Consider the following 14,456-nt stretch of genomic DNA (forward strand, 5'->3'; position numbering starts at 1 on the left):
GCTAGTGACATCAAGAAAACTCACATCTTGATCCTCAAGTGTAGCTGTGTTGCAAAAGGAGTTAAACAGCCTGGACTTTTATGGATTATACATAATGATCAGTGTGTCATGCAAATAAAGTGATGATCCTGTCAGCTTCCACCAATCTTCAGAAGTTTGAGAGCAGCTAAGAAGTACTGCAAAAGATCAACTTGATGATGACACTGAAATTTGTAGGGCAGCAATAAAAAATGCCATGGGATCTAGGTATGATTGTTGGTATGATCTAGGTATGCTGTTGAACAGAGTAAACCACTGCACCAAGTTGTAGATTAAAGCTCTCATAATGTACTGAAAAAGAGCACCTGGAAACATAAATCTGAGTGCACAGTTGCATGCATTCCAATCTGTAGAATGGTATGACAAATTCTAAGGATGTAGGTGCTATCCCCTAGGGAACTAAGATGGTAAGTCCTGGAAGTCAGAAGATCCCTGTGATTCTTTCCAGTCCTTCACAGAACCCTTTTCACTCCCAGATCTCACAGCACTGATCTCACAAGAGCATAGTGAACAACTCTGGAATTACACTGCCATACCGCAAGCCAAAGCCATTTGGCCATTTGTACATACACATTTTACAGGCCACTAAAAGAAACATATTTTATCTTCAGTGGCTACTGAAGATAAAATATGTTATTATGAGGTAAAAAAATTCTGGAACACCATGTTTCATATTTAAGCTTAGTTTTGTTTAAATCAGACTATTCCCTTAGGTAGCTTTATCCTGTAGTATTTTAGGGAAATAGTTTTAAATATGTACAATAAAAACAAATGCTGCAGTGTAGCATTTCACTTTGGTAGAGTTTTGAGGTCTTTGTACAAGAAAGAGTAGAAGGGAGAGACTTGATTTCACTGATTGTTTTGGGTTTTATTCTTTTGCAAGTGTGTGTGATGCAAAACAGAGAAAAGTGGGCAAAAAAAAAAGAGAAGAGTACTAAGATCTTCAAGCTGGAGACTGTAACATAGAAAACATGGAAAAGTGAATTGTAGAAGACTAGACAATTGATTCCAAAATTTCAGTAATTAAAACATTAACTCTATTCTGCTAAAATCATATGGGCAGAGAGGTAGCTAGATTAACAGATTTTAACATCACTTGATGTCTTTTGTGATGATCTCACTTAAGCCTTTCTGTATCATAGCCACAGAATTGCATTTTATGCTTTAGTGGATACAGCTGAATTAGGAAATATTTTATAGGAAAATTTTAAGGGGCTGATCAGAAATACGGAAGTTTTGAAATGCCCAGGGATGGAGGAGAATCCATCATTCCTGTTCAAACTCTATACAGTAAATTATATTACTAGTTTATCTGTTCAAACAGATTTAAACTTGGGGATAGGTTGAGGGAAGAAAGAATAGATAAATTTGTTGTAAAAGTTTAGTGGTGATCCAAAGTAGATAACCAAACCTAATTATACTGCTATTGTGATCTAATTTTGAATGACACTTTTGAGTGACAATTTGGAAATGCAGGCTTTCCTTTTGGAGCACTGTATGTGCCATCTTAGTTTGAGAAATTAGTTTTCTTCTGAACTGAAATCTGTGTTGTGTAGTAGTTTAGTGCTACTAACTTTGTAGTTAGTAGTTGTGTTAGTGCTTTGTTCAACATGTCTTCTATTAACTCTTTCAGTTATGCCCAAAGAAACTGTAAAGCGACAATGTATCTACAAAGGGAATCTTAATTTTCAGTTATCTTGAGAAGAAGGCTAGTAGCTATCAATTATGTTATCAATTACTCAATCATGACAGTAGGGCATATCTGGACAGAGGTCTATTATTATATATCATATTTTCTTGTGTGTTACAAGCTAACATGAAAAAAAAAAAAGCTTAGCAGTATACATCACCCAGTGCAAACCTGTGTCTGTGGCACTTGTAGTGAATGCTATTTCAGTCTCTAAATGGAAGCATCATTCTGAATGCAGGTTTAAGTGTACAGCGGCTTTCAAAAAAATGCAAACCCCACACATACCATCCTCAGACCATACTTGTACTTATTCAGCCATGCCTGTCTGAATGATTTGTGTGGTTTTATGGTTACCAGCAAAGCAGCACCAACATGACAATGGAAGGACAGGCTGGATCCTAAAACAGCTTGCTCAGTAACAGGATCATTATCCAGTTTAAAAAGGCAGGGGCAAAGTTTACCCACTATTTCACCTGTAAAACTCTACTGAGCATACCAGTTTGCAAAGGGATTTCATTTGGAGCCAGAATGCCTGTCACAGGAATCTCCTTTCATATTAACTGTAAGATCTTTTTAACTGACTACTCCAGGGAAATGACCTTGCTTGATTATTAGGCTCTTGACTAAGTCAACAAGATTGTAAGCCAAAAAAATCCCAAACGTATGAAGGCACAAGTTTTAGAATAAAATAATATTATTTCCAGGTTTTACAAACTTTCCATTAAAAGATACAGAATGTTGGCAATACCTGTTTGCTCTCTTTTAAAAAAATTATGTGAATTCTTCCAAGTTAATTTATCAGGTGCAGGAGTTTCAACATTGACTTTGAAAACAGACCTGTCCACAGAAAGCATTATTTATTATTATCAGTGTGAATTGACACAATCAGGTAACCAAGGGAACTGCCAAGCGACAGCTGAAATGCAAAGAGTAGATTTACCACTCTTTTTTACTACTGATTTACCTCACCAACAATGCCAGGTGGCAGCGACACATGGAGACAGAAGCTCCTAGCAGCCAGCGTGGGGGAGGTGTTTGCAGCCTGCCTCCATGCAACAGAAGGCTTCCTGCATGTCTGTGAGAGTGTGTTAATATCTCCACAGGAATTCCGCTTCTCAAAACAGGCACAGGATGAACCACACTAGGCATAATAAATAGAGTTTTCCCACACTCACATTTTTAATATTCCCAGCTGCAAGGCCACTTTGGTCTAAACTATTCCCTCCTCCTCCCCAGATCTTCCAGTTTTAACCAAGTCCTCCCAAAACTATCCACTCTCAGGGGTTCTTGCTACCATGATTTCCACAAGATTTCCACAGAGCTCACAGCAATGCGAAAATCCTCTTCTCTGCCTTTTTTCCCCCCAAGTTCCCAAGGGAGAAGTAGAAATCATGGCCCAGATTCTGTATTCATTCTGTTATTTGTGCCTCAAACTATATCCTTACTGCTGACAGCTTCATGTAATACCTGTGGCATTGTTTTTGCTCTGCATTAATCTGTATTCCTTTACCATATGAATAATTCATTAATTATCCTTATTTGCTCTACAAGTGAGAGAATCTTTGCGTTATGATTTCTGTATATATATGTAGCTCTTCTGTACTCAGTCTGATGATACATTATCCCATGGAAGACCCCAAGATAATCAGATTATGAAGTAAAGTAACCTTCATTCTCCCCCCTTAGTATTGTTTGCATTTTGAGTAACAATTAACAGAACTAGTAAGACATTATATGAGTATTCTAGGCACAAGTTGTCAGTGCTGTTAATATACCTTCTGGAAGAGACATCAACACATGGTTAAACTGTGCTTGCTAAGATCCTTTTTGAGCTCAAAGATCAGTTAGTTACATGTATTTCAGGCCTCATGATTTTTTTCCCTTCACTTTTGAAACTACTTTTTCCCTACAAAATCACACTTCTCTGAGGCTAAATATCCTCCTGGTGGTTTTGTTTTTGTATAAAAAAGGAATCTAGCCAGTCTTTGATAAATTGACTCAACAAACATACAAATATAAATGGATCATAAATGTATAATAAAGAGAGAGCAGTGAATTATTAACTAATGTTGTTATTAACAGACAAGTTTTGGAGTCACAATGCTCATTTTTCCCTGGTTATTGATTTTACACATACAACTTTTATAAATCTTTTAAACAATTAAGAAATACTTCACAAGAAGTTTCATCTAATATTGTTGCCAGAAGATGAATTGACCCCAGTATAATACCTGTCTCAGCACTTTCCCTACCTTCATTAGTAAATCTACTCTCTGTTCTTGACAATGACATATACAGGTTGGACAAGTGTGAGCCACTTCAGAAAAACTTCAGAAAAAGCTCTAGTCAAAAATTTTAAAACAGTAAACCTGTTATTGAAGACAAACTGACCAGAAATGATCCTTTAGCTGTCTGATGTGCCTTTGAGCAACTTGGGGTAACAGACCTGAGCAACTCCCTTCACGTGGCTTTTAACTTTAAAGCCAAAATATTACAGATCTGGAAAAAGTGAAGCTATTAGTTAAGTGAATGAGGAAATAAATTGTGACATACTCTTATAAACTAACTAAGTCTAATTCATCACAAGCATCAGGGAGTCAAGAAAGCTCAATTGTGTTTGTCCTAAAAAAAAGGGGGGGAGAAAAAAAAGAGGTAAAACAGTTTTTTGCAAAGGAACAGAAGCAAGTATGTAGGTCAGCTACAGATACTTTTCAGAAGTGCAAATGTCAGTTAAGTATTGAGAAACTCATGAAGAAAATCATGAATAAGGAAAAAATTCCTGTATATAAATTAGATGCAATAATTATTTCCCTCTACAAAAATGACAACATTCTTATAAGCCTGGTTTTTATTGTTTTGTTTCTGTGGCTGTTTTTTGCAGGTGTTGCTGCTTTGGATTCCAGCATTTCTGGGAAGATTGGTTTGCGAGCAGTTGTATATTATCTCTGCACTACAGTCATTGCTGTAATACTAGGTACACTGTCATTCTGCAACTTTTTAAATCATCAGCATTGGATAATTATAAATGTACTCCACTGTGACATTACTAATAGCCCAAGACAGGATTAGGAGACAAGATGGGGAATCATACCAGACGACATTACCTATAGTCAGATACAGAGAGAAGTCAGTCCTGCTGGCCATGGTTGGGCTGTGTTCATATCCAGTGTGAAGCCACAGGCAATTTTGCCGTATATTTCAGTTCAGGGAAGATTAGGAGCTGTCTGCTGAAGTAAAAACTGACCAGCAGTGAGAAAGCTGAATGAATGTCAAAGGCCAACTTTAAAAACAAAGTGAATTTCCTCAACAGCAAAACTGATAGCTTGTTCCTGATTCTCAGAGTAGAAAATATGTAGTGTGTCACACCTGAAAGAATGACAGAAAATACTGGTTCCCTTGTCATCTTGTTTCTTTCCTTTAAAGGATTTTTCCCCCTCTGTCACTGCCAGGCTCCAATCCTACATCTGTGAAATTCACATCTGTTAGAAGAAGTTCATTCCTGACAAGCAACATCGACATGTTCCATATTTGCTTAAAGAAACATCCTCAGCCAGCCTTCTTAAAATAAGAAACAAAATAAAACAATCTATCTCATATGTCTGGGAAATTTCTGTGAATATATAAGAAGCAATATTATTAAAGACTAACATTAGTATGTATCAAACTTTGAAATTGTCCCAACTCTGGGTGAGGTGTAAAACCAGAAAATCTCCCAAGGTCCTTGCTATCCTAATGTTATGATATTACTTGTTTCAGAATGCAGAGCTATGCAAATGCAGTACTGCTTTTATTCATTAGAAAGACTTGTCCTTGCATGGTTGAAGAAATGCCTCTTTCTCCCTTCACTGAAATTTAGTAGTTTTATTTGCTTTTGCTTTCTTCTATAAGGCATTAAAAAAAAAAAAAGCTTAAAATGAAGCCACTAAAGTAAATGAAAAGTTTGTCATTAATTTCAGTATTTACAGGGTCACATCTAGTATTTCTTAACCTACAGTTTTATATTTCTTGCTTGTCTGAAGCCCTTCTCTTACATAACTTTATTGCTACCTAACTTTAATAAAACACCCTGTGACTTTGGGGTCACAGGACAGTGCACACTTGTATTCATATCTGAAAGCTCGTAACAAGCAGAGCTGCATAAAGGAAAAGGTAAATAGCAATTCAATATATTCACTCTGCGAAAATTGCAGCACATTCATCTGAAGCCCAGTTGAAGTAATTTACCCTCTTGGTCAGCCGTAGTGATGTAGTACAAAAACAAAGCTAAAGTGATGAAGTCTAGGTGCAAGCCAGCAAGTAGCTCCTGTGCTAGGGGACCCACACATTTAAGGACACCACATGCAGACTTTTCTTATATATATGGAAGCAGACTTTTCTTTTCTGCACATACCAGCAGAAGCAGGGAAAGTGTTTATTGAGTTGAGCTCACAAAGAGTTTGGCTATACAGGATATACTGAGGAAGAATGCACAATGCCTCTCTCTGCTTGCACTGTGAGCTCTCTGTTTCTCCTTCTGCAGGGATTGTCCTTGTTGTGACCATTAAACCTGGAGTGACTCAAAGAGCAAGTGAGATTCACAGAGTGGGCAGTACTCCAGAAGTCAATACTGTTGATGCCATGCTGGATCTGCTCAGGTGAGATTTTCATTTGTAATTTCCATATCCCCTTTGCAGAAGTCCAAACAAACACTAATAAAGTTGTGATGTGTAATACAATAAAATGCCTTCTGATAATGTTTGGATAGATATAGGGAGAATAACTTGTATTTCAACAAATTAGACATTTTAAAATACACTTAAAGCAGTTTGTTTAAAAAAATTCTCTCTACACCATAAACTTTGGCTAATAAAACAGTGACAGAAAATCCCTCCTTCACAGAAACTGACATGCAAGATTTATCTATTATGAGGCCAAGATCTATAAAGGATTGGTAGATTAATGGTGGATTAATGACTGGCAGCTTCTGTGTCATCCAGCATAAACAACCAGCTGAATTGCAGAGCTGTGGTTCCCCTCCCCAAGGCTGCAGGGGTTCCATGGTCAAGAGTTTGCTGCATCACCAGTATCTAATACAACCTTACAATGTGTTTTTCCCCATTAGCATCATGGATAATGATAAATGCTTTAAAGTGTTTAGAAAGAAGGAAAACTCTACAAGAGTCTGCAGAATACATGTGCAGGTTTTCAGAGCTACTCTGTTTAAGGAATTTGAAGAAAAATAATGCCAAAAAAGCTGTGTTTCCAATAGAGGCTGGGTAGTACCTTCAAAAATATTTCTGTTGATGATTGTTTTCTTCTGGTGTATTTAGTCTCTATTCTGGGTCACTGTTCCTACCCACCATTTTGCTTTTGTAGAATTTTTACTTAATCTGCCATGAAAGAATCAACTGCCACATATCTAGTAGTTTGGGGGTTTGCTATAGATTATAGCTCAACTTCTTGAAAATAAATTTAAGACTGTAAATTAGCAGTTAAAAGATCTGAAATTCTCTTTTAAAGAAATCAGAATTAATTTTCCTACATGTTTATATTAAAAAATATTAATAAAAATAATGGATTTAGGATTCAAATCCAGGCAGTATTTTAAATATGAAGGAAAACCCCACACTTAGACAAACTGATTTTGCTTTTGAATAGATTCTACTTTAAAAACTTGAAAACTAAAGGCAGGAGTTTGTGAAAGATCTGTGGGGGAGATAAAAAACTTCTGCTTCCATATATAAAATGTATTTTTCTGCAATGGATTGAATATTTACCAAATACCTAATTAATGCTTTCTTTTTGTAATCGTTTGAATCTGAAATTGGCATTTAGGAGTCCACATTGTACTAAATCTCCTAATTTTTCGGTGTGTGAAAATGGTCCTTGACACCAGAATAACACAAGAGAATTTACCATTAACTAAGATTAATTTCTGAATTCAAAACTAGAATAGAGCACATCAAATATCTTATTCTAACAGCACAACCTTTTTAAGAGACTTTTTTTATTTTTCTCCTCTGCCTATATTTGATATATCTCATAAAGATGGTGTGTCCTATATTCCTTATGCAAGTCAAGGAGATAATGTAGTAGGGAAAACATGCACTGGGTTTAGTAGCTTACCAATAGAAATGTCAAATACTAAAAAATAAGCCTAAAAGTTCAGCAAGTGCAAGTAGAAAACACTGTGACTCTTAAACCCATAATTTCTTTGGAAAACATAATATATCTATATATCTATATCCGCTGATGCTAAATACACTACTTTCTGCTAAAAGAAACACGTCATGATCTGTTCTTAAGCATCAAATTTTATCATTTTGTTTATATCAAACAACTTTTCCTTAGTATGCTGTAGTATTGAAATGCTTCTATGCTTGTTAACAGGAATATGTTTCCAGAGAACCTTGTTCAGGCCTGTTTCCAACAGGTAAGTTTGAATGTTCTTCTTTACTTCTGTAGTTTTCACTGTTAGCCACAAGTTATTTTCTTACGTCACAAAAAAGTTGTCTGGCTAGATTTATTTCTGGGAAGTCGAGGAATATCTTCATCTACTATAAAAAGGTGGGAGTTTAAGGCATCTTGGTTCTATTTCCATTATGACAAACACTGCAATCAGCTATTAAGTCCCAGAAAGACACTGTTTAAGAGCTGGATGCAGAAACCAAGCAGTGTGTGAGACAAGATTTTTTCCTTTTGGGACAACAAGAGTTAGAAGAACCATCTTATGAGGATCAGTTTCCTTGTTCTTAAGGTCCTTCTATCTGGTGAAGTCTGTTAGCCCTCACCCTGAAGTGTCTCACGGTCTCACATCTAATGTCCATTGCCAGACCAAATCCTTTGAAGGAAAAGGCTGATAACTAGTAGTCTATTTGAGACATCTTTCAGAAAAAGTCTTACAAGATGAAAGAGGAAACTCTGTCTATATATTAGACTTACCAGTTAATCTTCCCCAGAAACTGATATCAGATATTTCTGCTGTGCACAACTCACTATGAAACTTCTCCATGTAGTTTTTCTCATCATAGCTGGCCAATACTGAGGGGACAGGCAGACTCTTTAAGAGATTCTTAACAGAATGATGGTGACACTAAACTGTAGTTACTATTAAAGTCTTATTTTCTCAATGGAATATTATGATTAGTATAGCACAGAACTTACAATCAGAAGAGCACAGGATTTCTATGAGCAGAATCGGTGTAGCATAGTTTTATAATAGCAGCATTTAACTTATGTTTTCTAAGCACCTGAAGCCACTGCATTTTTGGTCAAATCTTAATACTTGGTTTGCTGTATCAACATAACAACCATAATCTAGGCTTGAATAAGAATACAGGTTGGTCACTCAGTCCTCAGAAGAAGTAGGCAGTGATGGACGCATCCCTGACCACCAGGTCTCACTATCCAGCAGCAGATTTGGTCCAAGTTACTCATTAGGACTTGTACCTGCTTGGTTTTATGGACAGTATACTTGCTGCTGTTACTCTTCACCATTCTATAACTGCGTCATCAACACCATTTGTCTGGCTGGGTGCCTGGAACATTTAAGACCAATAAGGGTAGTCAGCCTAGTGCCAGGAGTCTTGAGGCTAGTAGGGAGATGAAGAGTAACTCTGCTTTGACTGCTTGGTGCACAGGACCTTGAAGACCTGGCAGTGAGGGGAAAGGAAAGGAAATATGTAACTCATTTGCCCACAAAGAATGGCTGTTTGCCCATAATGGTATTAGTTACGCTGACCACGTCACCAGGGGCCTGGTTGAATCAGGTGCATCAGCTCTACAGAGCTCTCCTGGCATGGCTGCCAGCAATTCTCTCCAGACTGTGTTCCAGCAAAAACTCTTGCCATTGTCAGGAGCTCTAGCTCATGCCCCACAAGACTGCAGCACATCCACAGGGTATCCAAGATCCTGAAGAGCAGAATTCATAGCATATTATTTTTGGATCTCTTGTTTGATCTACAGCTCCTGAGGTACAGAGCCCTGATGGCTCACATGAATTGGGAAATAAAGTCTTTGTCTATATTTGCTACCTTCTAGTCAGATTGGTTAACTTATCTCTTATTTTTACTGGGCAAAGGCTATGCCTTTGTCTATTCTCCAGTTTTCTCATGTTTCTAAATAAGTTTTTCCATCTTTTTTTTTTTAACTTTTCCAGTATAAAACCAAACGTGAAGAAATTAAAACTAAAACTGCTGTGGATAAAAATAGCTCTATATTTCGAGAAGAATCCACTACAACATCTGCAACAGCAAAGGCTTCAGAGGTGCGACCTTTATCTTTTTATTCCTTCATAATATGTGAAGTAGGAAGAAAGAATAATAGACTAAATTTAGTTTAGTTCATGTCGTTGGTGATGAAGATATGAATGGAAATTGAACATAGATAGATTTTAGCAAGAGCACTAAAGTTAATAACTAAATGCTTAGAGGTCATTGCAAATTCCAGTAGGTTTAAGAACGTCAAGGAGCACATGGGTAATTGATCAGTCCAAAGCTAATAGATGAAGACTGATTCAATTTATCTGCTTACAAATTGTCAGTTTTCTGAGAAATTCAGCACTCAATGTGTAAAGACTGCATGTATGTCACCGTGCGATGTTTGAGTAGCAAACTGTAACTGACTGTAAGCACTAAAGAAGAAAATTAGTTGAAAATAATTATAAATCTTTTTTAAAGGAAAACAAAACAATATAAAGCATTTGTTAATGAATAGTTTGTTACTCTGAAAAAAATTACAGAAACAAAAGTGAAAAAGAGATTTAACCAGCCTTTCATTAGAGGTGAGGAAAGCTTATGGGTGTTGATGGTGTATAAAGTCTGGACTTACTCTGGAGGAGAGGGAGAAAGGAATTCAATAGAATGTGAACACAGAACTACAAACAATACCAAATCAATAAACATTTCATTATACTCTTACCAAATTTTATCTCAAAGTAATAATAACATGGGAAGATGAGCTATATGAAGAGACATTAATTAAATCCTGAACCGGAATGTAATGAAGAATTGCACCCTTTCCTTCATATGTTCATACTGCACGGAGTGTATGAATACCTCTTTAGTAGGATTTATGTATTATGTGCATACAATTCTCCTATAAATTATGCAATGACACTGATGTCCCAGTTCTTAGGCAGCGGTGAATGTATCTTAAATCCAGATACAAACCCTTGAGTTGCTCAGAAACAAAGATTCTACATCTGTGTTTTGTTTTCCAGTGGGTAGTAAATCTTAAGTGTAGGGGAGTAAATCTTGAAAGCGTTACTGTGGATACTTAGACCTTGCCATACCTCATGTCAGAAGTCTATAGGAAGGACAACATAAATTTAGGGGTGCTTTACTCCCTGCTAAGACACTTGCATGGCTTTAAATACAAAGTGTTCAGGTTCAGTTTAGTGTATTCCTGAAGTTGCCCACTTGGAACTTTCAGAAAGCCAATAGAGTGTCTGGGAAAGAACTTCATGTCTTTCAAAAAAAGTCTAAATATATTTTTCATTTTAGAACTCTTTAAAGTAAAATTGTTATTTTCAGATAGAATTTTTTTCTCTTGATTCCAATTTATAGAACAAAACCCAGGAATATAAAATCGTGGGGATGTATTCCAATGGCATCAATGCGCTGGGGTTGATTGTCTTTTGTCTTGTTTTTGGAATGGTTATTGGGAAAATGGGAGAGAAAGGACAAGTGCTGATGGATTTCTTCAATGCACTGAATGAAGCTACAATGAGAATAGTGAAGATAATTATGTGGTAAGTCCAAGGATATACTGGCATTTTCCAGCTGCTTCTTTAAATGTATTTTGTCATTGAAAAGGTAGGAGCAGACTCAGACTTCATGTTTGCTTAAAGCAACTTTCAAAGAAAGATTGGTAAAAATTTTCTTTTCTACAGAATTTGATTCTTTTGAGGAAACTGGAGACAGAGCTTCCGCTTAATGTATACTAAAGAAACAGTCCAGTTCCCAAGAAACCTGATGTTTTTGGATATTCTTGCTAGATGTTTATAAAAAACTAGTGCTCTAGTCATTTGAGGACTCTTTTGAGGATAAGTATTACCAAATATATACTCCCTTCTGAGTCTTGAACATTATTCCCTAGCAGACATTATGTTCACAGGATGGGTGTCCTTGGATCTAAGTTCCTTTAGAAATCTGAATTAATATGCAAGCCACAGCAAAGAGGAAAATTCAAAATGGTATGCAAAATACAACTTACTTCCTGATAATAGGTTTTGTGAGAATATATTCTCATAATATTCTCAGACAAGAAAAACAAATTTAAAGTTGAGAAACTCATGTGATAGTGTTTCATTGGACTTCACAGCTATTCATAGAATTTTGTCTGTGCAAGTCACAATTACAGGATCGGGACTATAAATACAATTCCTTCCAGAGTTTGATTCTAGATATGGAGTACCTTGTGCCTCTTACTACAATACTCTGCTCATAGGCACATGTTTCATACCAGTACCATGTCAGATCTGACCCTTCCATGGGTTCTTACATCCCAGCACACTGAGATGTCTGTGAAACAGTGAGCCTGTCCAGAGTTTAGTTGCACACTTCTTACTTCCTTAAAGAAAGGTAAATTAGTTTCTGCAACTGGTCCTGTGCTAAGCAGCTAGTTTAGTCCCAGGCTAAGTTAAAGCCCTGTGAGATAGGCTGCCTCAGTCTGCAGAAAATTACCAACAACAAGACTCCAGACTTAGCACATACTATACCGGAATTTATTTATAAATAGATTATCCATTTTTCTTGCATGTGTCAGAAGCTGTGGCTACAGGCTCCATGAGTTTCTACAGATGTGGGAGCTGTTGTTTGAAACAACATAGAGTTTTGTATTGACATTTATGAGGAATTAGTTATGTTTTCAACAAGTTCAGTGCTTAAAGGAACTAGGTATCCCTGCTTTCTACAGGGATAAGATGCAATTCTGTTTATGAGATAGCACACATACATTTTATAAATTTATAATTTCTATTTTTAAATGGATACATTTTAATATATTCACAAATTTCTACATTAATTTATACTGCTCAAAGGTCTGAAGTGGTAACCTGTCCCTGCGACAGCCTGCTCTCTGGAGATCCTGGAACCAAAAAAAATGCAGTGGAGCTGGAGCTAACATAATTCCTGATGTTTCTCTTGAGTTTTCTATAGGCAGTAGCCTATGGAACTGTTCAGATCCATAAGGCATCGTCTTGTGCAGGTTTACGCTATTCTGCACAGGTGACACAGATATAGCCCCCAGTGCTGCAGGGCAGCTCCTGAAACTACAGGAGACCTTTCCCATCTGTGTGTGATTACAGACTAGACACACATTAGTCTCAACCCTGCAAGTTTCCATACCCAGGGGAGCCTGTGGCTATACATAAACATCTGCTGTAACAGGGTATATGCCCATACCCCTTCCCAACTTCTGTGTATTCTGTGACACCAAGTTATACACTTCTAGCTAGACTATATAAAGAGTTACATTTACTTTTATTTTCCAGTCTTTCTTCATCACCTCTGTTGTAACCTTGCTGCAAATTAATGAAGTACAATGTATTACTTAATATAAGAAATCTGTTGTTGTGAAATAGGATATCAAAACATATTTTCTGTCTGTTTTAAGAAATTGCTGTGAGAAATTATTTCATGCTGAGCATGCAGTATTTCTGAGAATGCATTTTTGATAGCTTTATTTTTGCTTTCTAGGTATATGCCAATTGGTATCCTTTTTTTAATTGCTGGGAAGATAATAGAAGTTGAGGACTGGGAAATCTTTCGTAAATTGGGTCTTTATATGGCTACAGTAATAAGTGGGTATGTCATTTCTTAAAGATGGAATTGTATGTATGCAGTTCTGGAACGCAGTTGATTACCACTCAGTTATCCACCACATCCAGTCTCCTAGGTCAGAGACAAAAATTCTTATCAGTGAAAATTATGTGAGGATGTGTGAGGATGGTTTGAATCCAGGCTTTGCTGGATGCATGTTTCATTTTAAAAAGTCACTGCCTTGCATTCTAAAAAAAAACAAAACCCAAATGCAAATTCTTTTCTTGTATTCATTGTTTCATCTTCACAACTTGTGCTGAAGCAGAAAATATTGTTGTATTAAAGGTGAGGTTATGAATTATGTCTTATGGGGATTTGCCAGCCTGTAAAACATACACAAATATGTGGATTATATTGGGAACCTGCATGGAATTTTTTGGACCAAGGTGTTGCAGCAACAAACCAAACTTTCCCTGCTGAATACAGATGCATAGTAAGAACAGTGCACAATAGAAGATGCCAAGGAGACATCTGTTTCCCTGCCCAGTATTGAGCAGACAGGTGACATCAGAGAGAAGAGAAGCCCTGGGGACTGCACTGTTTGCTTCTTCAAGGTTAGGGTAGGTGGTGAGGCTGCAAAAAGAGGAGTTGCAATCTGAATAACATAGCCAAGCATCAGAACTTTTTTTCTATTCTTTTTTCTTAGCCATTGTCTGTATAGAACAGTCTGGGTGGAGGAGGTTACACTTGCACAATGTGGAGCCTTTCACCAGTGGAACTTTAGAATAACTTAACTGCTCCAAATGATAGGTTATAATACCAGATTATTATAGATCTCTGTATACTATTCTACAAAGGGCTCTTTTGTCAGATAACTAGATATTACAGTCCCAATAAGATAAATGTGCTTAAATTTCTATTTCCAATTCAGTGAAGCATAGCCTTCTAGGCAGTCTCGGTCCATCACCTTAGCATCCTCTCCTGTA

The 14,456-nt window shown here is 36.8% G+C and overlaps 1 protein-coding gene across 1 annotated transcript in view; it reads left to right on the forward strand.

Moving 5' to 3' along the window:
* SLC1A1 (solute carrier family 1 member 1) overlaps nucleotides 1-14,456 on the forward strand; it is a 33,337-nt gene that overhangs the window by 8,314 nt on the left and 10,567 nt on the right. The window contains exons 2-7 of the mRNA XM_033520639.1: nucleotides 4,611-4,703; nucleotides 6,249-6,363; nucleotides 8,099-8,141; nucleotides 9,867-9,974; nucleotides 11,275-11,459; nucleotides 13,408-13,515. Coding sequence (XP_033376530.1) covers nucleotides 4,611-4,703; nucleotides 6,249-6,363; nucleotides 8,099-8,141; nucleotides 9,867-9,974; nucleotides 11,275-11,459; nucleotides 13,408-13,515 — 652 coding nt within the window. The remainder of the gene's footprint in view (nucleotides 1-4,610; nucleotides 4,704-6,248; nucleotides 6,364-8,098; nucleotides 8,142-9,866; nucleotides 9,975-11,274; nucleotides 11,460-13,407; nucleotides 13,516-14,456) is intronic.

Source organism: Parus major, chromosome Z, assembly GCF_001522545.3.
Source record: "Parus major isolate Abel chromosome Z, Parus_major1.1, whole genome shotgun sequence".
Lineage (NCBI taxonomy): Eukaryota > Metazoa > Chordata > Aves > Passeriformes > Paridae > Parus > Parus major.